Consider the following 23,329-nt stretch of genomic DNA (forward strand, 5'->3'; position numbering starts at 1 on the left):
AGAATAGGTCGGCCCCACCTCCCGTTGTGCTTTCTGTTCAGACTAGAACGGGATAAAATACAGAGTCTAGCCAATGAGACTATACCGCCGCCAAGTGCGGTTGGGAAATCTGGGTTTTTACACGGATGCGGCTAGTGATGGGCGCGTTAGGTACAGACGCCGTAGATCAAAGCCCGTCATTACTCCCACCGTTCATGCTCACCAGAGCCGGATAATCCCGCAATCCTTTCAGTGTTGACTCCGCTTTGAAATAGTAAATCAAACAAGGTCAGTAATATCCCGAATATGCCCATGATATGTATAACACCCACATTGTGTGAAACCTCATAGCTCGTGCTCACATGAGCGTCTGGATAATTTTGGTTGCGTTCATACTAGAGAATCATTATTCTGCTAATAGCCGTATTTGGGATTTGGTTGACTGAAAATGATAGCAAATGTTGCCGTTTGATGACCCCGTATATTTTTGTTACGAATATTGAAGTATAAAGAATAGTTGCGTACCGCAGATGTCAAGGGTTAATGAAAGTTGTTCACAATTGACAGTAATCCTACACGTACCAGGCAAAGGCCCGTCTTTTTCTTTGCTGGCAGGTGGTTTGTCTAATGCGCAGAATGTTCCTGATTTGGGGCTTGTCTTTGTTTAGGGAAAGAGTGCTTGCGTTGAACAAATGGTGAACTGACTGTTGGTCCTGTGCATTTAGTGGGGCATTGGTGAAATAATAAAAAATAAACCGCTTCTAAATTGCTGAACAGTCTTGAGATGCTACTTACTGTGGCACCGATTACATCGAGCGCGGGCTATTATCATGCTCGTGCGCTGTTCAACGGTTCATGGTGATTAATCCAAGAGCTTCTTGTGACTAACTAATAGTGGTCTTCCGCGTAACGACGTCAATGAACGTAAAAAGAACAAAGTCCGCGTCAAGCCTGTTTCTTCGGGAGAGACTGTACCCCACTTTTGTTTAAACCTGCCGCCTAGACAAAGTGTCTATATTTTGCGACCGATCAAACACTTTCATAAATTCTTTGTATGGGCGTGGAGCCTCGGTGGAATTTGGCCAATGATATACATGATCATGAACTTCACTTTACGTGCGCAGACAATAAACAAATATTGGTGTTCAGACTATGTGTATGTGTATGAGACTGTTCACCGTTGCTGGAATAATCTCGTAAGTTGCCACTGGATAGGAACAGAATTTTTCGACTTGGTCTTGCTCCGCTTCTCATTTACCTAGTTTTCCTCAATTCCTATTGTGACATACAACTGCGGGAGGGGCATACAAGGTCCACACAGAAAAATAACCACCGGCCTCACTGTATATCCATCCACCTTGGTCATGATCAGATCAAACTTCAACAGGTAGTCGTGTATTAATTTAAACATTGACATCCTAGAAGTGAATTTGAATGTTATAATATTCAAGGACATCATGCTTCAGAGTAATATTCTACCCCGAGTGGTTTCCTCTGTCGACGCGTACACAACATATCAATCCGCTATCTATGTATTGAGCACCTTGGCCATTTACTCAGAAATTGGCTAGCTGGACACTCTTTTATTTCTTGACACTGCCGAAAGCTTCAATACATTGTAGGTATTTTGTGCAGCAATTCCTCTGCTGACACTAACTGACTTCGTTGTGTAATAGATGCATTGCGTACAAGGGGAGCTACAACACCGAAACCACCGACTAAAGGCAAGATTTGTTATCCAAGGCATTCTTTGTTCTTTCAGTGGTACCATATCACAGCCACTTCCTGATTTCCATCACCCAGCTGTCTCTCTTACCTACGATTCCATCGCAGAGATGACTGGCAAACCATACTTCAATGGGATTTTTGGTCCAAATGAGGTTCGAATTTCAATCTATAATGAGGTCATCATCACCGCACAATTCGATAGTCCCCTAGATGGCGCCACTCGAATTTCTGGGCGAGGTTCATGGGTACAAATATGACGAGTCTGCCGATGACGGGTATCTTGTTTCCAATGTGTCTCTTTTACCATAAATGTACCTTGCACAATATATTTCCTAGTTTCAAGAAGTTGGCTGTCACCTCTGTGTTTGTACTTCGTTCTTTCTGTGGATCCTTCGGGTCGATTTGAGACTCGTAAAGCTTTTACACAGGAGATCGACAAAAACTATAACATAGATATTTCCTGCAAGCCCCTAAGGGCCGCGCGCTCTCTGCTGGGTCGTGGGCCGAATCCAAATACGGAGGGGTTCAAGTATAACCCCGCACTTCAGGCGGCGGCAGGTCGCGAGAGTGTAGAGCGGTGCAAATACTTCTGGGTGGAGGTGCTCAGACTGATGCCCAAGGAGGTTACTATGGTACCGAGTGCTCTTACCGGAGCCACTAGGTACGGAAACCTCGTGATAGTGAATTGGTTTATCAATGCTAAGTAAACAACATATGTCACGATGAAAACCAAAGTCCTAGCTACTGCATCCAGTGCCGGATATTAGTGGGCGCACAGCTAGATTGACAGCTCGTGGGAATCCAGCAAACTACTATTGGGGGTTCCAATGGAGGCGACGATGGTTAGTAGTCTGAACTCGCTTCTTGACTTGAATAAGCCGAGACAGTACTATAGGAGTGCGGAGCTGATTCACTCTAAGATTTTTATAGAAACCTGGGAATGAGCGAGGTCGAACTCAGTTGTTAACAAAGGAAGCCCCTACTAAACAGTATTCCTCCATTCCTGGTCACGGACAGTGGAATTGAACGCCATCAGCACAGACGCAGAACCTATCCATCAAGTTTTCGGCTTTTGTAGGCTTGGTTCACTGTTCGGGCCACAGAGAAAGTAGAACAGCGTGCTAAGACCATCGTACGTAATGCAGAGAAGGCCACGAGTGACCTCATTCGTGATATAGGAGTATTAGAGACGCTTCTAGATCATCATATAATAATTCTATGACAATGGCAGAGCAGTGAGATGCTAAGTCAGCTAGAACCATTGATAGACACAAGTCCCCCAACTCGTGCACCGCTTTATTGAATCTTGCGCAAATCCTGAACTTAAAGGCTTCTTTTCAGATCTGTCGATTGTATTTGCCTTTAATTCTCTTGTGCCGCCAGAAGTCCTCCCGAGACAGAGGAGCTTATCGGTTGTTAGCTATGAAGACCTTCCATGTCCCGGCTTTGCCTTCTGCATCCATAGCAGTCAGACCAATGACATATTTTTCCAGTAAACCTGTAACTGGCCTTCTGAACTTTTTTGCTTCACCTCTACATTCTCAGCGTCCTTACAATAGGATTCGATGGGGAACCATGAATCCTGCACTAATAAGGTAGTTCTTTATTCGTGTGCACGACAAGTGACTGTCTATGTAGCAATTCTATTGCTTCATCACTGAATACTTACTGCCCTCGATTTAACACCTCGGCTGCTGTATATGTAACCCCATATGTCCGATCAAAACTAGTAACCGGCTTGGACTATTTGACAAGGTTAGCCTTCATTAAGGTAGTAAGCAGATCGGGACGCTTTACACTGCGTTTCTTTGTGGACATCTTCGAGGATTGATCGGAAACTAAGAAGGCCGAAAGATCTATATTCTTCACAATTTTATTAGGTAGCTTGAGCGAAATACCTGATCACTTACTGCTCTGGGACTTAATCCGCCTTGGCCACTGTTGAATGTTGCACCAAGCTATCAAATGATAGCAATTGGACGTACTCTAGCTTGGCTGACTGACCACTTGGAGGCTTATTGCGCACAAAATGAGTGTCTTCTCGACAATCTTCATCTTGGGTCCAATAGAATGAGTTTGCGGGAATAATTTTCCGACTAGGCCGACCGATGATAATTACAGAGCGGGTAAACACACCCTTTATATAGAGGCTACAAAGAGAGTTCAGTTGGGAGTAATTCCAAGACACGTGTTCCAATGTTTTCGTGAGACGATCATGAAAGGGAGTTGGATTTTCTGGGTGGTTGGGCTGCTGAAAATGACTGTTAGCAAGACTTGGAACTAAATACGCTGCTGTATTACATGCCCCTCCTTTTCAGGCTTCCTCCTACCACCCTATAGGGGGGGGTCTCACTTATACATGGAAGGGGAGAGCGTCTTGTAGATAATTAACCAATATTAAAAACAGCTAGAGACAACACTACATATAATACGTAGCGCGAGGAAGCAAAAGAAAGACCTTCCTCGCATAATCAGCTGGCGAAGGATGTAAGGCGCGCAGGCATGGCGATTGCAGAGGCTATGAAAATACTGAAGCACCACCAGCTTCCAGAGCCCGAGAATATGATAAGATGATAGGCCATCATCATTACATAGTCGCCGGTGAAAGGGTTGCTAGCATTTCGGAATCTGCTGAGTTTCCTGAGAATCGCCTTTCCCAGCGCTCAAGACTGCACGCAGAAGACTCACTAACTACGGGACGACCATTCCATTTCGCAAACCTACGAGCTCTACCATCTGAACCATGTAGGTCAACAAGCAAGCCACTATATACCATTCCTTATCAATTGTAGCATCGTTGTGGCTCCTCGATCGAATGGGGAGCAAATGAAAGTCAAACAAATGAGGGACGATGAATTAGCTTGTTGTTGCCATCCAGATAATTTATCGGATTCATTCAGTTATTTCAGCCACAAATTCTAATAGATTTACGTTTGAAGATAAATGCTCGTAGAGCTAGTATCTTCTATAACCTCCCACAATATTTTCCACAAACAAATATGGATCGAGCGGCGAAGCAGGTACATGTACCATCGGCCAGATGTTGGACGTCCTTTTTGCATTAAAAGAACCAGGTGTTCCTTGGTTGCGAGGCCGGATGGACAAGCGAAAATGGGATTTTTCCATATCCTGGGTCGCGATAACTTCCTGCACAAGCTTACGGAATTGGGGTAGGCTTCCTAGCATTGAGTCTCCTCGCGCGAGAAAAAATGGGTATACCTCTAACATCCCATCGCCCTCGTTACTCAAGATCCAGAGCCGGATCTCTGCGCAATCTAGCTTCTCCAAAAGGTGGAAAGTAGACAAGTAGATGAAGACATCCTCGGTACAGGTGGACAGTGACAATAGGTCGGGGCCCTTCCATTCTTGGGCGCATGCGCTGTCATAGCTGGGGTAAAAACAGCACTCGATACTCAAGTGACGGCCCATTCTTCCTCCGGTTGGCATTGGGAAGAGAGATGGGTAACTTAGACAAAGGCCCTCATTGCCAGTGGCAAGGAAAGGTGGTGGTGTAAGCACCTCTATGAGCCCGGTGAATGCTGCTTCAGTATCCAAATCCGAATGGTAACCTGGACGAATATAATAAGCGTTGGGAACCGACCCTTATGTATTTCAAAAGCCGCACCTACCGTTCCTTGAAGGTTGATCCATCGTCCCAGTAGTGTTGTATGTGCCTCAATCGGTAAAAAAGCAGGAGTGTGTGCAGGCTCGATCTATTTGACATGTCTTCTAAACCAAATATATATACCTTCCCGGGTATGATGGATTGAAGGTGTGATTTTTTTGGGCTTCAAGGCTAACTGAGAAATTCATGTGCATCGGGTATGTAACTCAAACGGAGTGCGTCACACATTAAACGAGATCTGGCCAGAGCGTCTAAAAATAAACTTATTATCGAAGTAGGCGCGGATGAGTTAGCGTTCAAGCATGATTGGCCTATCACGTACAAAATTCCCCTATCTCTTCTTGGAATTACACCTGCCTCACGTGGTCGGTGATTTTAGCACCCAAAATACGTTATGACCGGTTTGACATCTCGTAGTAATAACGGCATCAATGATGATCTTCGAGCATTTTGAACGTTTGCGTTTCCGACCTGTGTAAGAACACTGGCATTTCCGGTTGGGTAATGCCACTATCCAGTTTCAAATAATCTCTAAGACCTACTCTGCTTGGGTAATACGGATTCTCACTTTCATTTGCCTTGCTAATCTGTCGTCTGATTTTTTGGGGTCCTAATATGGCCCTTCCTCCTTTCTCAATGTATATTTTATTTATATAGTCAGTTTACCCCGGCGCCGACGTCGTTTAGCAGCCATCAAATCGACATTCACTTATTTCTATTTTTTTGAAACTACAACCACCTGCTATTCAATATTTGCGATACGTCATGGATCACATCATTGTTCAACATTACGATGACAGCAAATGGGTGGAAATTCCGTCGAGCGTTGCAACCCCCAAACTCGAAGCTGCACTCCGCAATAAAGATGCGCCGGATGATCAAGATGATTGGAAATGGGACGTCGATCCAAACAATCCCTACAACTGGCCGAAAAAGTGGAAGGTTCAACAGGTGCTGATGGTTGCCTCAGCGGCATTCACAACGTGGGCCAAAATTTCCCTTTGGTGTGCTAGCCATTCTGACTGACGAAACATCTAGCTCGCTTGGCGTGTCTATTTTGTCGCCAGCTCATTCGGAGTTTATGAAAGAGTTTGGGGTCAACAGTACAGTCGCCATTCTACCTATGTCGCTTTACGTGTTCGCCCTGGCGCTAGGTCCAGTACTGGGAGGACCGCTGTCTGAGACAATTGGAAGATATCCCGTTTATATCGGCTCTATATTGATTGGAAGTATATTCACACTAGGCGTTGGGCTCAGTCACACATTTACAGCGGTTTGTGCTTTGCGGTTTCTCTCTGGCCTTTTTTTCGCACCTCCGTTGGCCATAGCTGCAGGAACCATCAATGAAACGTTCAAGCCCTCCTCTCGAGCTATCCCGTCCATTATATTTATCCTGACACATTTCCTTGGGCCTGGTCTTGGGTAAAGCCCCATATCCCCGTATCACAATACTGACAGACTTACTGACGTATGCAGGCCTGTCATTGGTAGCTTTTTGGTCAATCGCAAGGGCTGGCGCTGGACTCAGTGGACAATGCTGCTTATAGCCATGTGTGCCATTATCACTACGTTTCTCGCTCGAGAGACATTTCATCCAGTGATCAAGCGCCGGCGCTTCAAGAACCTTGGCTTATCCTCGCCCTCACCACCATTTTCTTCCAAGCTAAGGGATTTCACAACTGTCGCTCTTCTCCGCCCAGCTCAGATGATTCTTACCGAGCCCATAGTAGCTTTAACCTGCCTCTATGTGGCCTGTGAATTTGCAACACTTTTCTCGTTCTTTGCTGCTTTCCCCCTTGTCTTTCGGGACATTTATGGGTTTGGAATGGAGGCATCTGGTCTTGTGTTTCTCTCCATAGTCGTCGGATGCTTGCTTGGTGCCATCAGTGTGCTGTTATGTGACATATTGCTTTATCGCCGAAAGGCGGCAAGCTATCGCGAGCGACAGGTACCACCTGAGTTTCGTCTCTACCCATCATTAATTGGCAGTATTGGACTACCCATTAGCCTCTTTTGGTTTGGTTGGACATCCAGAGCTGAAATTCCATGGGCAAGTCCGGTGGCTGCAATTACGCTATTTGCTTGGGGAAATATCTGCGTCTTCGTTAGTACCGCTCAGTATATTGTCGACACCTACCAAGGCTCGACGGTGGCAAGCGCGATGAGTGCAAATAGTCTGGCTCGGTATGGTCTTGCAGCTGCTTTCCCTCTTTTCACTGTTCAGAGTGAGTACCCCCAATAGTCCTGCTTGACAACACTTACTGACTTTCAGAGTAGTGTATACGAAACTTGGGATTGCATGGGCCTCGAGTTTGCTCGGATTTATCGCTGTCCTACTGTTGCCTATTCCTTGGGCCTTTTTTTTTGGAGGTAAACGATTGAGAGCGCGAAACCACCAATTATCAGAAGTTGAAGAGCCCGGAACAGAGTCAATTTGACACTACGTTTCTTTGATGCTGTACATATTGCGTCTTCTCATGGGTGTGAGCTGTATTGGAAATCCTGTAGCAATATAGTGGAATAAATATGAAACAATTCCGTGTAGAACGATATTGGATTTGTGCTTTCCTGGCTTGATAAGTTCCAACAAGGATGTACCCCCAGCTGAAGGAAGATTTGAATGTTTTTCTTTTACTTGTTGACTTTATGAATAGTGATTTGATTATCATTCCAATATATCTAAACTGCTGAGGTCGACGTGATTATAAGGTTAAGCTCTCAATCTATCCTTTTTTCCGGCATGGACAGGCACACAATCTATGTTCCAGGTTCCAGTGACTTTTTTTTATTCTTCACTAGAGGAGCAAGTGGGTGTACGCCTAGCGGTGATAAAATTGTTGTATTAGGATGCCTAGTCTGCCGCAACTTGAAAGGCTTTGAATTCTATCGAAGTTTTCTATTACTAGACATACATGGCAAGAATGGCGCTTTGCGCTCCAGCTTCTCATCAACAATATCAATATCCACCCAGCTCTCCTGGACTCTCTCAGAAAGGCCCAAAGCCGCTGTCAGAAAGCTCTTAAGGGATTGACTAAAGCCGAGGAAATCTTTGCTCTGGGGCACATAATGTCCGCCAAAGAATTCATAGAACCATGGGGAAAAGCAACACCGTGCAAGGTTCCGCGTTTGGGTGGGAGAAACAGTTGCATCTAACTCGCCAACGGCGTGGAACATGGGAGTGATAATTTTTGGGGAATAAAAGGCTTCATAGCTCTTGTTCTTTAATTTGAAGCCACTGAGACATATTGCGAATCGTAATTGCGGATGGCGCCTCTGAGCAAGACCAGTCAGACGTGGGATTCTATCCAGGTAATAATGCTCGGACAACTTCAATTACCTTCCATGAAACACCACAAATCGGAGTTCTCTTCTCCAGGATCGACGCAACGATCGCAGTCATGGCGGCACCCGAGGAAAATCCCACTATGCCAATAAAAGGACCATCTTGGTCAAGGGCATCAAGGATGTGCTCAATGGATTTCTCCAAACCATTGATTTTATCATTTTCTGGTTCATCATAGCCCCACACTCTTTGGTCTTTAAGATCGCTGTCGTCCGGGTAGGCTGACAACACACCGGACAGATGATGGAACTCAAAGTCCATCTCATTTGACAGTGTGCGTAAGACATTTCGGACATACCGAGTCTTCGGTTTGAAGATGTCTGCGGACTGGCCATGACCTAATAGTTTGTTAGCTTATAAATGCTGGTGTATTAGAGATGGTGTACCGTGAAGCATTAGGACTTTGTAGATTTTGGTAGACATTGCGAAACTGGGGGAGCTGAAAAAAATGCATGGAACGGCTTGCAGGGGGTTGGTTAATCTTGTATGTTGCGGCTGTACGTTTTTATATATTCACACCCTCGCCAGTCTACTTGTTCTTCATAAAAGCTGAGATGATAAATGGAATGAGTGTGCCACTTATCTCAATGTAGCACGGTAGTTGAACATCGCACCATATCGGTTATTTTGTTTTGCACGTCGCGTTCAAGAGCGCTTTTTCGGTTGATACCATAATGAACTAGCACTGCACCCAACCAAACCGAAATGAAGCTAGGCTTAAGTCTGTTCAATATGTCGTCTAGCCGTCATCTCCAACAAATTAATTAGTCAAGCAGTTGCATTCAGAACTCCAATAACTAGTAGATTAATACCTTTGTACCACTTGTACTACGAAAAACATTATGCGAGCCAGAGAAAGCGTGACGATGAAGTGGATGCCGTTCAACCCCACGAATTATAAGAACAATCTGTCCTGGGCTTTATGCTAGATCACTCAGTTGTAAGATTCTTCGACTTTGAGTGTCGCAAGTTGAAGGGCTTGAGGGGCAGAATATCTCCGCTAGAAAGTGTGTCTCTCCTCAATAGCATATTGTGTCAAGCATACCTTACGAATATTGCATGAGACCGGAAGAATGGATGCTCCGAATACTCGGCATTAGTCATGGAGAAATAGCATAAATAGAGACAACTAGGGGTAATTGAAATACAGAGTCATTGATATCTCCAATGGGTTGGGTACTGTACAAAAATTGTAGAAGACCAGTATAACTTTCCAGTGTCATCGCTCGAATGTTTGCCGGATGTTCTTGATTCTGGCTTTTTCCACCAGTCAACCCGGTTCTAATGTCTAGTCTGGATCCATGTTTCGGTCGACTTTGGATTTCGAATCGGCCCGAAGAGTCATTTGCCCCAAGGAGATATTATGGAGCCATTATATGGGCGAACCATGGAAATGCTTCGAATGTGGGCCCTCGGGGTTTGGAAGCGGCCCACTTTAGGCGTATCTGTAATTACGGACCGTACTAAAGCCATTTTCTTACCCCTGGCGATCAGGCAACCCAATCTGGTTGCATGCATGATTAGTGCCCAGCCTACTCAATACGCTAAGTTAGTTGAGGATCTAAGCAGAGAAAAAGAATTGTAGCTGCCCAAGCTCGAGCAGGCGTCCGGCTTCAAGAGTCGGGGAATTACCGGACATCCTGGAGTAAACATCCACCCTGAAGATGACCTCCGTCACCCGTCCCACGTGATTTGAGCAAGTTACAGGAACTATGGAGGTATGAGACCGAGGTGGAGCTACATCGGATACCAAGGTCAACCTCCGTTGTAACTCGAGGGCAGGACTCATTAGGAAATGGAGCGGTCTATGGCTACTAGTATGTGAAATGTTTGAGTTGATATACTTGAATCTTTGAAGGCAGGTCCTTTCGAGCACAACAAGATGAAAGCAGAGTAGGTAACCCGGAAATCGTCCTTCCCGATCACAGGACGCAATCTGCCCATTTCCTATCGTTTTATAACCAAGCCTGACCGACCTAAGCACAATCTACAGTAGAAACAGAGACCAAGGTGGAAACAATCAGTCGTGAAGGGTGACAACAGCTTCGCTAACAAGCACAATAGTTTCCCATGGTCCTAAAGCACAGGTCAGTGGCAGCCAGGAAACAGATGCAAGCCATGCACATTTCCAGGGCCAGTTCTCTTTCAGCATCATCAGATCACTTATTACCCGACCTTTTTCCTCCTGAGATGACCAGAATTAGTGGCGCTCCCCCAGAGCGGAGCACGAAGCCCCATGTTAGGTTTGGGAATGGGAGAAGCAAGGGAAGAAAGGGAAGAAAGCAATCAAGTTTCACCCAATATGTCTATTCATATATAAAGCTATTGCGGACACCCATCCACAAAGGAACATCTCCATTACCTCCACAAGGCCACCACGTCCATTTATATGCCCGACTTTCCTCTTCCTGTAAGACACTATTTGTCTCCCGTCTGTGATATGCGAATGCGGCGGATCATCCTCCAAAGCTGTGAAACAAAGGCTGGTTGTTCACGCCGCCGAAAGAACGGTTTGGGGCTAATAAAGACTAGACAAGGAGTCAGTAATTGGCAACGCAATGTTAAACAGGCTTCGGTGTCCTACCCGGGGCAGCATGATGTGCTGGATATGGGGGGTCGTAGTCATCTTTTTTCTGTGAGGCCACTGAGGCTCGTGGGCGTGCATTTTCGAATTGCTGCCCTTGCTGTAGTAGTCGACGAGCCCAAGGGCCCGAGACCTTAAGCTTGTGGACAGGGGGGCAGGGAGGGAAGCCCTCCGGAAGCTTCTGACGCCGGTACCGAGCCCTACGGATCATCGTGCGGGTACGTGTAGGCATTCTGTCAGAGATTGGACGCCGTCTTCTAATCCCTTTCCGAAGCTGGTTGTATTTGCCTCGCAGCGATTCGAATGATCTGCCTTTATTGTGTTGCTTGGAATATTCCTCGGCTCTTCTTTCCCAAGACATCCAGAGGTGCTTAGATATCCATTGCTCGAGGTTGTTTTCCTCGGATGCAGTCCAAGGAATATAGCTACCCTTCGGCATTGTGGTGATTGGTTGAAGTGCAATAGCTAAAGAACGGATGTCAAGGTAAGCTAGGAAATCAGTTAGGGCAAACACTGGAAGACAGAAGGTGAAGAACGATGGACGGCATTATTTTAACTGCTGTATACCCAAACCCGCCATTCCTACTTTGAACAAGTGTCTTTTCTCGTGGCGGGTGGTCCTTGTTAAATATTATCCGAAAGTGGAAACTGTCATACAATTTGCCCGGATATGTTGGATGGGTATATGATTAATACGACCTCAGATTTTGTGGTTTGGTTTGTTTTTTTTTTTTTTTTTTTTTTTTTTTTTTCCCTTAAACCAGGATGGTCAAATGATGATAGTATAATTGTGAGTGGTCAATTTGCTTCATGCCCGCCTGAATTACTCTAGTGGGGGTGGTCATAGTGAGGTTCGACTAGGGTTGCAAAAAAATCATAATTGACAGAGTTTTGGTCATATTACAGTCTTACACGACGCTCAGCAAACTAATTTTTACCATATCCTCTTGTTTACCCCTCCGATTCCCCGGGACGGAACGGCTCGTTTACGTCTCTGGTCCTTGGTCATGAATCAACAAAATGCTGCGTCTTGAACAAAGGGTAGACGGCCCGACTTGTGTGCCTACATTCCCTGGGATGATAGCTATTCACTCATACCGCCCACTGCAAAATATGAGACAGGAAAGGCTTCTTGCTAGGCCTATTGGTTCTCTGTGAAGTCCCTTAAAGTAGTATCAAAGCTCTACTACGCGCCAATTCCCCTCCCCCCCCACTTAAGCACCCTTTGTTATGTAGTCTATACCCGGCGTCGCAGGTCTATCCATAGGTCTATCCAACAAATGATTTTTGTATCCGTAGGCCCGTACGTAGTGTTTCTGAAAGCCAAGCCTGCCCGAACCCGAATTGCACAGGGTGTATAGCTCCAGCCCTTACATTGGTTCAAGCTCTGCATCGTTGTCTCCATCCGCGCTATAAATCAAGTCCGATGCCCATCACTGGTGGGAGGGACTAGCCATAAATTCCTTTCCTGTACCTTCCAACTTTCCACCATTCGCTTTTCCCACAAGACCAAGATCCTTAAACTATGGGTATCTTGCAAAATCCTGGTTCCTGTGAGAACCCAGGTCGGTTCTCCAGCCAACTGCGGGATGCTCTTGCCTCCAAACTTCCCAAGCCTTTCGACGTCTGGAGCATTCCCGAATCAGTTGCAATCCAAGAGGAAGACTGTCCTTACGACTTGGAAACGCGGTCCTATGCGGGAGAAAGCCATGTCCCGATGGATGAAGACACAGGAGATGGAGCCGAGGGTGACTGGGCTATGGATACCCAAAGCGTGGCAGACGATGGTCCAGAAGCGGTGCATTCTGGAGAGGCTGATGCTCCCGTATCAATTGGCAAGTGTGTGAGGTGTTTGAAGGAGTATGGCTATCTGCCTCTACATACTAGAGTTACCAGTGAGGCTAATGTCTTTCTAGTCTAGACCGCCGAGCTCGGTGAGTGCACGCCTGGCAAGAAAGCTTGAGACTTGCTCCAATATGGATATGCTAATGGAATTTCCAGGTACGTGGAAATACAGCTCGATGAACAAAATCGCTGGAACGACGAGATTGTACGAGGCATGGAGACCATACAGGGAGCATTCCAGGAAATCTCGGCGCTCAAAGAAGAAGTGGCTATGTTGAAAGACCAACTGAATTCTCTATCCAAAGATAGCCCAGGCACTGGGCGAAGACCCGGACGCCCCCCCAGGCGTGTGGCAGAATAAGGGAAGGAAAAGCGAGGAACGAGGTAGCAGTACCCGCAAGGTCTATGCTGCTAGGGAGTTGATGCAACTCGAGAGTCAGCTGATACAAAGCGCCACTGAGCTTCACCCCCAATCTAGAATCGGTAACGTGTGTGGAAACGGTGATAACTGGACCGGGGAGAGGTGGAATCAAACGGCCCGCCTACCTAGATCGGAGGGTTATTACGCGTGTGGCGTCCGCATGTCTTTACCGCTTTTGTATTTACCCATAGCAAAATAGGCTAAGCGAGATGCCAATCGCAAAACCAGAAATGACAGGAATGTCGCAAAGCCATTTCTTCCCAAACCACCCCTATTACAAATTATATGTCGATCCTCGCGCTAGCGCGTTTAACGAACCGTTCGTCGCATGAAGAACTACCGCCGGGGAGATGGTGCATTGTTCCCGGCGCAATGCGAATATTACACTAATAAGAGGGGGAAACGATTCGAAAACCACGTATCTATAAACGGTCTCGGCTTGCCCGGTCCGGCCGGTACGACTTTCCTTTTTATCTCCCCCTGCAATAGTATCGTGCTGGTATTGGTATGTCGGCATTTTAATGGGCCTCGGACGGGAGCATCTCACAGTGATCGCTGAGACTGTACTACCAACAGATTTTATACTTAATGAGCCCCCTGTCCTGCTACATATGCATCTTCGTGCGTACTATACCGAGCTTATATGCTTTAGCCCACGTAAAATTAGTTCCTTTTAGGTCTGTGGACCGCCAGCATACGGCAGCGCAGAGCGTCCGCTAGATACGGAGATCCTAAGCTCCGCTTGTCGTAGAAAACCCGCCCTGGACCGGTGCTGTGCCGTCCCCTCCTCCCCGCCCTGGGGAAGGTGGTTGATATTGGAAAACGGAGTTGTCGGCTTGTACTTCTCTTACAGCGCTAATACTAAGGCATATATCAAGGTGCACTTGTGAAATCTCGGCTAAGTCCGGTGGCCGCTTTCGTAAAGTTTGCCCCATCTAGTCGATATGCCAGTCTATGCGACTGTGCTGAGCATCATAACCGATCGATAGCTGCCAAAAATCTAGAACATTAGCTGGCCCCCGATACGGATGATCCCCGCCGATCTTGTTCCGTGGTGTTATATCGCTCCGTAAGGCGAAATGCTATCATTTGTGCTCCCAGTCGAGAGAACTGAAGATAAAGTAGGACACGATAAAGTTATTGGTATATGCCAAGAATTCCTAAAGGGAGCACAACGCCTCGCACCACGAGGCGTTGGAACTTGGAAGGTGAAATACAACAGCGAGTTCCCCCGTCACGTCACCCGTCTTCTTTTTAATATCTCTTTTGTCCTTTATTTTCTATTTTTTTATTGGACAAATTAATAAATTCCCAGCCAATCGGCAAGCGTAGACTAACATATTTACGGAGCTCGCCCCATGCCGTGTGCCATACCCCTTTTGTATTGTGGGGAACTGCCCCTAGGCAGATGAGTTGGGGGTGTTTGTTTCTTTCCCTCCAACAGTTCAAGCTTCGTCGCTAAGCAATCCTCCCTACTCCCAGATCTAAGGAACGATTTCGCTTGGTCACTAAGGTTCCATCTTTTCTGTGAGAGGGAAACGAGTCCATCAAGATGAATTTTCAGAGAGTCAGGTACAAGTGGAGAGTACAGCGCGGCTAATTTCCGCGGATGAGACCATGGCTAGGGCGATCAATTCAAACTCTGGCTTTGATAGGCTGATCAGCCACCGGCCCGCATCCTTCCGGGGCCCCGGAAGTAAAATCTTGCGATTTAGATTAGGTGTCTAGCAGAAATAAATTCCACAACAGCATGTGACATTAGCGGGGGTTATTTCCCAAATTTCCTTACGGCTATAGTGTGGGTCCGGGCTTAATCGGCCTATAGCTAGATCATCGTTGATTTTGTGTCTAGTGGTGACAGTTTCGTAGGACTTGCTGCAGAAGACATACACCCCGGGACCTGCGTATACAATATCCGAGACCCTAACCTTTTGTTTTCCATTTTCCTATATCCTTCCTCACTCAATTGCTGACCGAGATAGCGACATAAAGACCGAGCCAGTTTGGTAAATTTTCTTTCGCCGGTCATATAAGCATAAATCCATAGGAACACAACCACTCCTATCCAATTTCCCTAGGCGGATCAACTCTTACCAGTCGAGGCGCCCGATTGGTTGAGATTTAGGAAAAAGTACACCGGACAAGAACCCGATCTCCTTAAATAGGGAGCCCAAACTTTCAGGCAAGTCGGGTTTCGTGAAAATGTTCCCATTCGTCAATAGAGATGTGGAGAGAAAAAGGAACTGAACAATTTGTGGTAATGCAATCACAAACTCTAAGCGAGCGCTCCGCGGGAAAACACTAAATGATATGCGGCCCGCCGCGTGCACGTAGGATGAGACGCGGGAGATGCCGGCATAACGGTGAGATCGATCAAGCACGGGCTTGGCTTTTTCTTTGAATTCTAGCTTTGTTCTGTTGTATTGACCTCAACGGTTGCCCCTCAGAAGCTCCGACATTTTCATTACGAGATATTGATATAAGTGACGCTCCATCGTGATCGGCTCTTAGGCCACCATCTCGCAAGTAGACTGCGACATCGCCCGTTCATGGGCACTAGAAAGTGTCCACGGCCCGTGGGCCTTTTGAAATTTGACGCCCATCGCCCACCGTTATGCAAAATTAATGCAAAAATTACCCTATTAGGCTATTTTATGTACATAATCAAATCTTGGCAGTATCCACTTTGCCAAGAGTGCCCGCATTTGTCTTGGCGACGCTAAAAGTGTCTCCACTTTGGTGGGCGTTGTCGCAGTCTACTCGCAAGTGTACCGTAAAAGTAATGGTTGAATACCTGGTGTGTTTTCTCAACCCCTGAAGATCTTCTGGCCAGCCTCTAATATGTGGGTCTAGGTGATTCTTCGACCCAATTAGGGAGAGGTAAAATATCCTCTAAGCCGTATCTGGGGGAAGTCCGAGCACAGAAAATTCATGTATGTCATCAGGAGACTGTCGCACCAATGGGGCCGCAAGACTCCCATGCCTGGTTCGATCCAGCTGGACGGAGATCGACATCCAATCGGAGACATACGACGAAGTACAAGATTATCACCAAAATAGTATTTCGTTCGCCGTTTTCTTAGATATGGTTCTTTGTGATTAGCGTCAAGCCAACGGTCGCGGCCGCAGAGGTTTCAGAAGATCGGCCTAGTAGACTCTCAGTCTCCGGTGCCTAAGGGACGCCTCGCAGCGCTAGGTGGTTTGTACACTGAAAAGCCGATCTACGTAATGGACAGAACTTGTACTTAGAATTCAATGTTGACCAACTATGTGACAAGATCTCTAGAGCACGCCCCCACTCCGCATATCATTCAGCAACCATGATGCTGCTCAGGGCAGATGCGCATATGGATCGATGTGGGGAATTGTGGGCAGGCTGGACGAAGAGTATCCCTGAAGGGGTTGTGCCGGGATGTCTGAAGGGCCAAGCAGATAGTTGGCATCTTGGTCTTGCCAGGTTTGAGCCGCATTGGGTGAAGGTAAGAGAGTGGAAAAGTATACATTGTCGCTCTCGTTCATTTTGGCCGTGATCTGGTCGGCCAGGGAGGTCTGAAGTTCCTTCAAGGCCTGTTTGTATTCGTCCCGTGGCATTTGGTCAAGCGAGGTCGCTGTCTTCAGGCTATCTTCCAATGTACGATTTTCACCCTTCAGCCGACGACACTCCTCCGCATATTTCTGCTTTTCCAAGGCAAGCTGCCGAACTTGCGCGGACAACTGGGCTTTTTCCGCGACAAGTTGCTGACAGTTTTCGTTCAGCCTGGCAGTGCGGTTCTGATGGTCCTCTTCGGCTGCTTCAAGCCACTTGATACAATCATCATGGTTGTTCTCATCATGGTTGTTCGACTGGGAAGCGTGTGCCCGCTTTGTATCAGATGGGCATGTTAGTAAACCGCCATCCTTAGGAAAGACTATGCGATTGACATACCAATGCTCGCTGGGGCTGGACTTCGCGTGGGGTGCGGTTGGATTCAACAATGTTGGCACTCGACGGCGAAGGTCGCACGCGGGTAGCAGACGTTCCAGCCCCTGCTGGCTTTCTAGCAGCTCTGGTGGGAGGTTGCACAGCAGGATTGGGATTACGCGATGCAGTTGGGATCTTCGGCATAATGAGCGATGATTCGGCGGATATCGCAAAACAAAATTCCGCACTGAACAAAACAAACGAAGAAGACCAAGATTAGGTGGATGTCGGGTCGCTTGGGGTGGGCAAAAGAAGACTCAAATATATAGGTATTCGCGATAATAACCAGGTCACATACACACTTTGTTGCCGCCGCGTTTAATCACACCCCCAGCGCCTCGGCTTTAGGCCTGACCGGATAAAGAAAAGCGTCAAACCCACTGACCCACAATAAGAGGTGGAGGCAGTAAAGAACATGCCCAACTCAACCGCTCTGTGTAAAATATGGAGGACACTCTACCATGGCTGTGTCCCAAGCGGTGGGAATGACTTGTCAAGACACTCACCTTTATGCTAACCGCATCGGCGAGGGGTTGCGAATAATCGATCCAAAACGAGGAGAATAAACATCATCTGCCTTGGAGGGTATCTTGTGGTATCATAGTGAGCATGTTTATTTGGCCCAAGGGTTTAAGATACAAGAGAACGATTTGTGTTCCCGTGTTGAGATTTCTCCACAGATGTAAGACAGAGAATCAACAACAAATGCATTCTCGGCCAATGGTGAAAGAGAGGGGGCAGGAGGTGAAACACGAACGGATCCTTTCACCAAGGCTACCTTAATCAGCGCGATATTCTAGCTGGCATTTTTATAGAGACAGGGCGTTAGGTGCTAGCAGCCCTTGTTATGGGAGCTAAGTCGCTAAAGATGTCCAGCAGGGGAAATTGCAGGGATGTCGACGGGATAATCAAGCTAGAGCTTCGAAATGGTGAGCGACATTCATCAAATAGCGCACTTCTACAGTCACGAACCCTCTACCTCCACAATTTGACCATTTGCATACCGAGCTCTAGCGCTACTTTCTGGGTGTCAATAGAGGTATGGCCAACCCGCCCGCTACCCATTTGTCCTAGATGTCATCATAACTCTGGAGTATTCAACGGCTCATAGAATCATGCGAACATATTACCGGTCATGAGCCATACAACAATTAATTGTCTCCGTCGATCAATACTCTGGAGGTCCATCTCCGATCCACCAACGGTTGGAAGTGGATCTGCATATTGCGCTATTGAATTTTCGCCCCGCCTGTACCCCGATGGAATTAATTACGGGCTCGGATTTTTATGTTACTGTCAGTCCGCTAGGTACAATTACAGTATAAATGTATAGGCAACCGAATGAGGAGTTCGCTAATGTAGTTCATTGTATCCAAGCTTATTGCTAAATGAAAAAAAGAAAGACGGTTAAATTTGCCTTGCCTGGCGGCCTCTGGGTCCGCAGGCGGGAGGGATAGAATGCGCGAACCACGACGCACGAGGTAAAGGTTCGAGCTCTGACATCCGATTCACCATCTACAATTTAGGTTTGCTGCCGACAACGGCAGTGGATCTGACCTCTCGCGGTTGTTGTGGTCGGCTCAGAGTCAGGATCCTAAACACGGCTATCGATTGATCCGGTTCCCCAGTCAGCCACTGGTCACTCCGTGAGGTACTATGGAAGTCACATACACTCGCACCACTCGACCCCAATATTGATAGGCCCCGAATCTCGCGGAAGGGCGGGATGACTGAGCTCGGCACGTGTCTGACCCCATCAATTGGCTTTCGCATTCCTCGCCGGAGCTCGGACTTCTTCCCCCATCCTCCGTGTGCTTCTCGATAGAAGCGTATGCCTACCAGCAATGGCCCGTCCCAGCCCATGTTCACGGCCACAGGCTCCCAGCATTGGCTTCAAGAACTCTATGGGCCCTACCCATGTTCAGCTCTCTCCATTGCCTGCCGCTGTCCATCGAAATGCAATGCTCGTAAGTCGACAATTTTCACCCGGCTGTGTCTGATCGCACTCCTAACACCTTCTCAACTAGAATTGTCCACGGGCGACATATCGGGCACAGGCTCTCCCAAAAACGCAAAGCCCAGAGTGGACAGGAGCTACGTCCGGCCATTCTACCGCAGTGTCCGCCACCCAGCACCGCCCAGGCCAATGCAGGACAAAAAGGGCACGGGGAAGCGTGAATCGAGCGCAACAGCTTCAGGAAGAAAACGAGCGGCTTATAATTCAACATGACCAAGACAAGGTCAAGATTCGGCAGCTACGTGAACAACTGATGCTGCAGGAGGAATCCCATCAACGTTATAAAGAGAGCATGCAAAAGTTTTTGCAAAACCGTCACGTCAAGGGTCCTTCTGTTGTCAAAACAGCCAATATTCCACAATCAGGTACACGTGCCGGAGGCATTCCATAGCCACTAAGGTACGAGCGTCAGTTGCCGCACGACGGAGATTCATTGTGAAGTGTATATCCTTAGTCACTGCCACGGGGGAACAGCTTAGCACGGGGCGCCCGTGCTCAGCCAACCGGCTTATGTAAGCGTCCCAATTAGGGGGTTCAACTAGTTCTGGAAATCTATCGTGTTATTTACCTGTCTCAACCATCTTACCTCAACTACGACTTATAGTGTAGATAATTAATAACACTGTATTCTGGTATATAATGCTCTAAGCATAAGGTAATTATATTGGTTACATTGGTATGATGGGTGGATAGGACTTTGTACGTGAGTGCGTATGTTCAACGTGTTTCTGAGAAATATATATCTATACTTGTTGCGAACGCATCACGATTTCGTTAAGTTTTAGATCAAATTACAAGACCTTTTAAAACCAACGAATGTTATTCTTTGAACTCATTATTTTATTTTATATTTTATATCTTATCCCAATAGTACCTAAGTCTTACAATAAAAACTTAGTATTAGAGGCCGTTTACGTAGGTAAAGACCTCCCGACCGGGTGGCCATAAAATGCGGCCCGTAGCGAAGCCTAACTGTACTCGCTAGGAAACTAAGCAGCCAAAGAAGAACCACAAACAGTAAGGTGACAACCGTGTTGGGATGAAGCATTCTGACCTTGCAGTTGGAGTAAAAGAAGTGCTTGGGGAAATGAATGAGAGCAAATGTACTACTTGATAAACACTTGAAATCGGATTCACCAACTTTCCCACAATGGGGTTTTGTCGGTCATCACCATCATCCGTTGTTGGAGGCGTTGGGTTCCCGAAACATCATATTTGCGCGGCCAAATTGATGGCCACATAAAAACAGAGAGTAAGTTGTGTGCGTTGACTAGGATGGAAATTAAAAAATAACCGAATGCCCGGCACACTTGTAGTAACTAGGATTGCACCTGGGCGGAGTACCTCTGCTAGAAATTCCCGGTTCATTGTTTAGTTGGTATCAGATAACCGAGAAGCTGCGATAGACTGGTTTATTTAATTTCCACGTTCTTAAATTGACTTGGGAGCCTATTAACTGTTGGTGGGTCTGGCCCGTAGATAGATGTGTATTTACAAGAAATATTGTCCCGATGGTAAGAAAGTAAACGTATATTTTAGTGTAAAGCATCCGTGATGATAAAACATGGCGTAGGTTTGTCTAGACCAGGATCTGGCGTCATCAACTTTCTGTTGTGGTGCATCACCCTGCCCCAGCTGGGGGGCTGGGCAAGCAGTTCGTTTCATTCGCAGGCCGGTCAGGCGGGGCTCTCGAGTTGCATATGTGGTCTTTGTCGAATGCCGCACGAGGACCATAAAAGCCCAAGTCTGCCCCAGTGTCAGAAGCTCTCCGCACACCGTGACTCGCCGTGACTCGCCGTGATGTAGAGTTTGATGCTACAACTGTTGCAGTTCTGAGCGTCCTCACACACCGTGACTCACCGTGACTCGCCGTGATGTAGAGTTAGATGCTACAACTGTTGCAGTTTTGAGCGTCCTCGCACACCGTGACTCGCCGTGATGTAGAGTTAGATGCTACAACTGTTGCAGTTTTGAGCGTCCTCGCACACCGTGACTCGCCGTGATGTAGAGTTAGATGCTACAACTGTTGCAGTTTTGAGCGTCCTCGCACACCGTGACTCGCCGTGATGTAGAGTTAGATGCTACAACTGTTGCAGTTTTGAGCGTCCTCGCACACCGTGACTCGCCGTGATGTAGAGTTAGATGCTACAACTGTTGCAGTTTTGAGCGTCTTCGCACACCGTGACTCGCCGTGATGTAGAGTTAGATGCTACAACTGTTGCAGTTCTGAGCGTCCTCGCACACCGTGACTCGCCGTGATGTAGAGTTTGATGCTACAACTGTTATAGTTTTGAGCGTCCTCGCACACCGCGACTCGCCGTGACTCGCCTTGATGTAGAGTTAGATGCTACAACTGTTATAGTTTTGAGCGTCCTCACACACCGTGACTCGCCGTGATGTAGAGTTTGATGCTACAACTGTTGCAGTTCTGAGCGTCCTCGCACACCGTGACTCGCCGTGATGTAGAGTTAGATGCTACAACTGTTACAGTTTTGAGCGTCCTCACACACCGTGACTCACCGTGACTCGCCGTGATGTAGAGTTTGATGCTACAACTGTTGCAGTTTTGAGCGTCCTCGCACACCCTCATGCTCTCATGGCCTCCAGCGATAGGACAGACACCTCTTCGTGGTGCTGGAGATCATTACTCATTCGTGCAATCGAATGAGGAAGCTAAGATCTGTCCGAGCCCATCCCATTCCATTCCTGCTATCGTATGCCTGTCATTCTATAGACTCATGCTGGCTCTATTCAATCTAAGCGTAATTCTATACTATCAAATAAATTTCCTCGCTTCGGCTTAAGTTGTACTATTACGCTACATTATGGGCCAGAATGCTTTCGTTTTCAGTTATTTGCTGTAAAGACACAAAATTCTCCTCTTCGTTCTTCAATGTTCCGCTGATCTCTACGTTGCTCAGATTGTTCCCGAAAGTGATTATAACATATAAGCTTAGTGTTTCTCCTTGGCCATAATTTGAATCAGTAGATAATGGAGTTATGCGCTGTTGACTGCAGAGTAACGTTGTTACGTGGTTGGTATTATATGTGTAATGACCACGCCTTTTCCCAAATATTTGACCATGAATCCACAACTTCGATCACCTCATGGAATCATATACCGCAGATCTCGGGCAAGTTTTGACCGTCGACAACAGGTGACCATATAATCCTTTTAGTATCAGGTCCCCACAACGATAGCCAATAGGGTGATGTTACAGTACATTGGACGTTGAAAATTGGAAGTTACAAAAAGAAGCATGGAAAAGGGTGACCGCCGTGTTCACTTTCGTGAGATATAACGTTCGTTACCTATGGTTTTTAATTCCTGTTATATTGTGTCACTGGAGTCCGCGGCAGAACTTTATGAGTCCAGCGATTAATCTAATATTCCACCGGTTCATAAAACCACCATAGCCTGACACCAAGTGAGAGGGGTAAATATACTAAACATGCCACTTAAGAATGTGCGTGGAGATGAGCAAAATTGAGGGTAAGTTAATTGGCTCCACCGGGGCTTTTGAACTCCAAATCATCAATGGCTGTCTACCTGTCAATGGAAATATCAACATCTTGCGAATGCTGTATGGCGTCTGTTCAAATGCCAGCAACTCTATAATCACAAAGTTAGCGATCTCAAAGTGAAGATGCGCGCTGTTGAAATCTCTCGGCCAGTAATCAAAGCACAGGAGATGAATGCTCCGATATCAGATCCATCGTCATTCCCAGCCAAAGGAACAGATTTGGCAGTAGGATCGGCATACTCATAAATAGCGCTCGCTACCTCCGGGATTGAGCAACTGGCTGTCTCATATCTTATCAAGAT

General features: G+C 46.8%; 7 protein-coding genes across 7 annotated transcripts; 4 read left to right on the forward strand and 3 right to left on the reverse strand.

The window, feature by feature from the left end:
- Positions 1 to 1,917: 1,917 nt before the first annotated feature.
- N7537_010504 (uncharacterized protein) lies at positions 1,918 to 2,414 on the forward strand (the record flags this gene model as incomplete). The annotated part of the gene is made up of 2 exons (XM_056901558.1): positions 1,918 to 1,982; positions 2,051 to 2,414. The coding sequence occupies 2 exons, from the start codon at positions 1,918 to 1,920 to the stop codon at positions 2,412 to 2,414; spliced, it is 429 nt and encodes a 142-aa protein (XP_056750226.1).
- A 3,683-nt stretch (positions 2,415 to 6,097) lies between these two features.
- Positions 6,098 to 7,770, forward strand: N7537_010505 (MFS transporter; the record flags this gene model as incomplete). The annotated part of the gene is made up of 4 exons (XM_056901559.1): positions 6,098 to 6,315; positions 6,371 to 6,754; positions 6,809 to 7,557; positions 7,607 to 7,770. The coding sequence occupies 4 exons, from the start codon at positions 6,098 to 6,100 to the stop codon at positions 7,768 to 7,770; spliced, it is 1,515 nt and encodes a 504-aa protein (XP_056750227.1).
- A 475-nt stretch (positions 7,771 to 8,245) lies between these two features.
- N7537_010506 (uncharacterized protein) lies at positions 8,246 to 9,098 on the reverse strand (the record flags this gene model as incomplete). Its single annotated transcript, XM_056901560.1, has 3 exons — positions 8,246 to 8,605; positions 8,670 to 9,013; positions 9,062 to 9,098. Coding segments are annotated over 3 exons (741 nt in total), but the record flags the coding sequence as incomplete, so codon positions are not given.
- A 2,138-nt stretch (positions 9,099 to 11,236) lies between these two features.
- On the reverse strand, positions 11,237 to 11,698 carry N7537_010507 (uncharacterized protein; the record flags this gene model as incomplete). The annotated part of the gene is made up of 1 exon (XM_056901561.1): positions 11,237 to 11,698. One exon carries the CDS (start codon positions 11,696 to 11,698, stop codon positions 11,237 to 11,239), a length of 462 nt encoding a protein of 153 aa, XP_056750229.1.
- A 1,086-nt stretch (positions 11,699 to 12,784) lies between these two features.
- N7537_010508 (uncharacterized protein) lies at positions 12,785 to 13,465 on the forward strand (the record flags this gene model as incomplete). Its single annotated transcript, XM_056901562.1, has 3 exons — positions 12,785 to 13,119; positions 13,176 to 13,193; positions 13,261 to 13,465. The coding sequence occupies 3 exons, from the start codon at positions 12,785 to 12,787 to the stop codon at positions 13,463 to 13,465; spliced, it is 558 nt and encodes a 185-aa protein (XP_056750230.1).
- A 3,390-nt stretch (positions 13,466 to 16,855) lies between these two features.
- N7537_010509 (uncharacterized protein) lies at positions 16,856 to 17,630 on the reverse strand (the record flags this gene model as incomplete). Its single annotated transcript, XM_056901563.1, has 2 exons — positions 16,856 to 17,386; positions 17,451 to 17,630. The coding sequence occupies 2 exons, from the start codon at positions 17,628 to 17,630 to the stop codon at positions 16,856 to 16,858; spliced, it is 711 nt and encodes a 236-aa protein (XP_056750231.1).
- A 1,700-nt stretch (positions 17,631 to 19,330) lies between these two features.
- N7537_010510 (uncharacterized protein) lies at positions 19,331 to 19,894 on the forward strand (the record flags this gene model as incomplete). Its single annotated transcript, XM_056901564.1, has 2 exons — positions 19,331 to 19,453; positions 19,514 to 19,894. The coding sequence occupies 2 exons, from the start codon at positions 19,331 to 19,333 to the stop codon at positions 19,892 to 19,894; spliced, it is 504 nt and encodes a 167-aa protein (XP_056750232.1).
- Between the last annotated feature and the right edge of the window lie 3,435 nt (positions 19,895 to 23,329).

The sequence above is a fragment of the Penicillium hordei genome (genome assembly GCF_028827395.1).
Source record: "Penicillium hordei strain IBT 12815 chromosome Unknown utg000005l_segment0_segment0, whole genome shotgun sequence".
Classification (NCBI taxonomy): domain Eukaryota; kingdom Fungi; phylum Ascomycota; class Eurotiomycetes; order Eurotiales; family Aspergillaceae; genus Penicillium; species Penicillium hordei.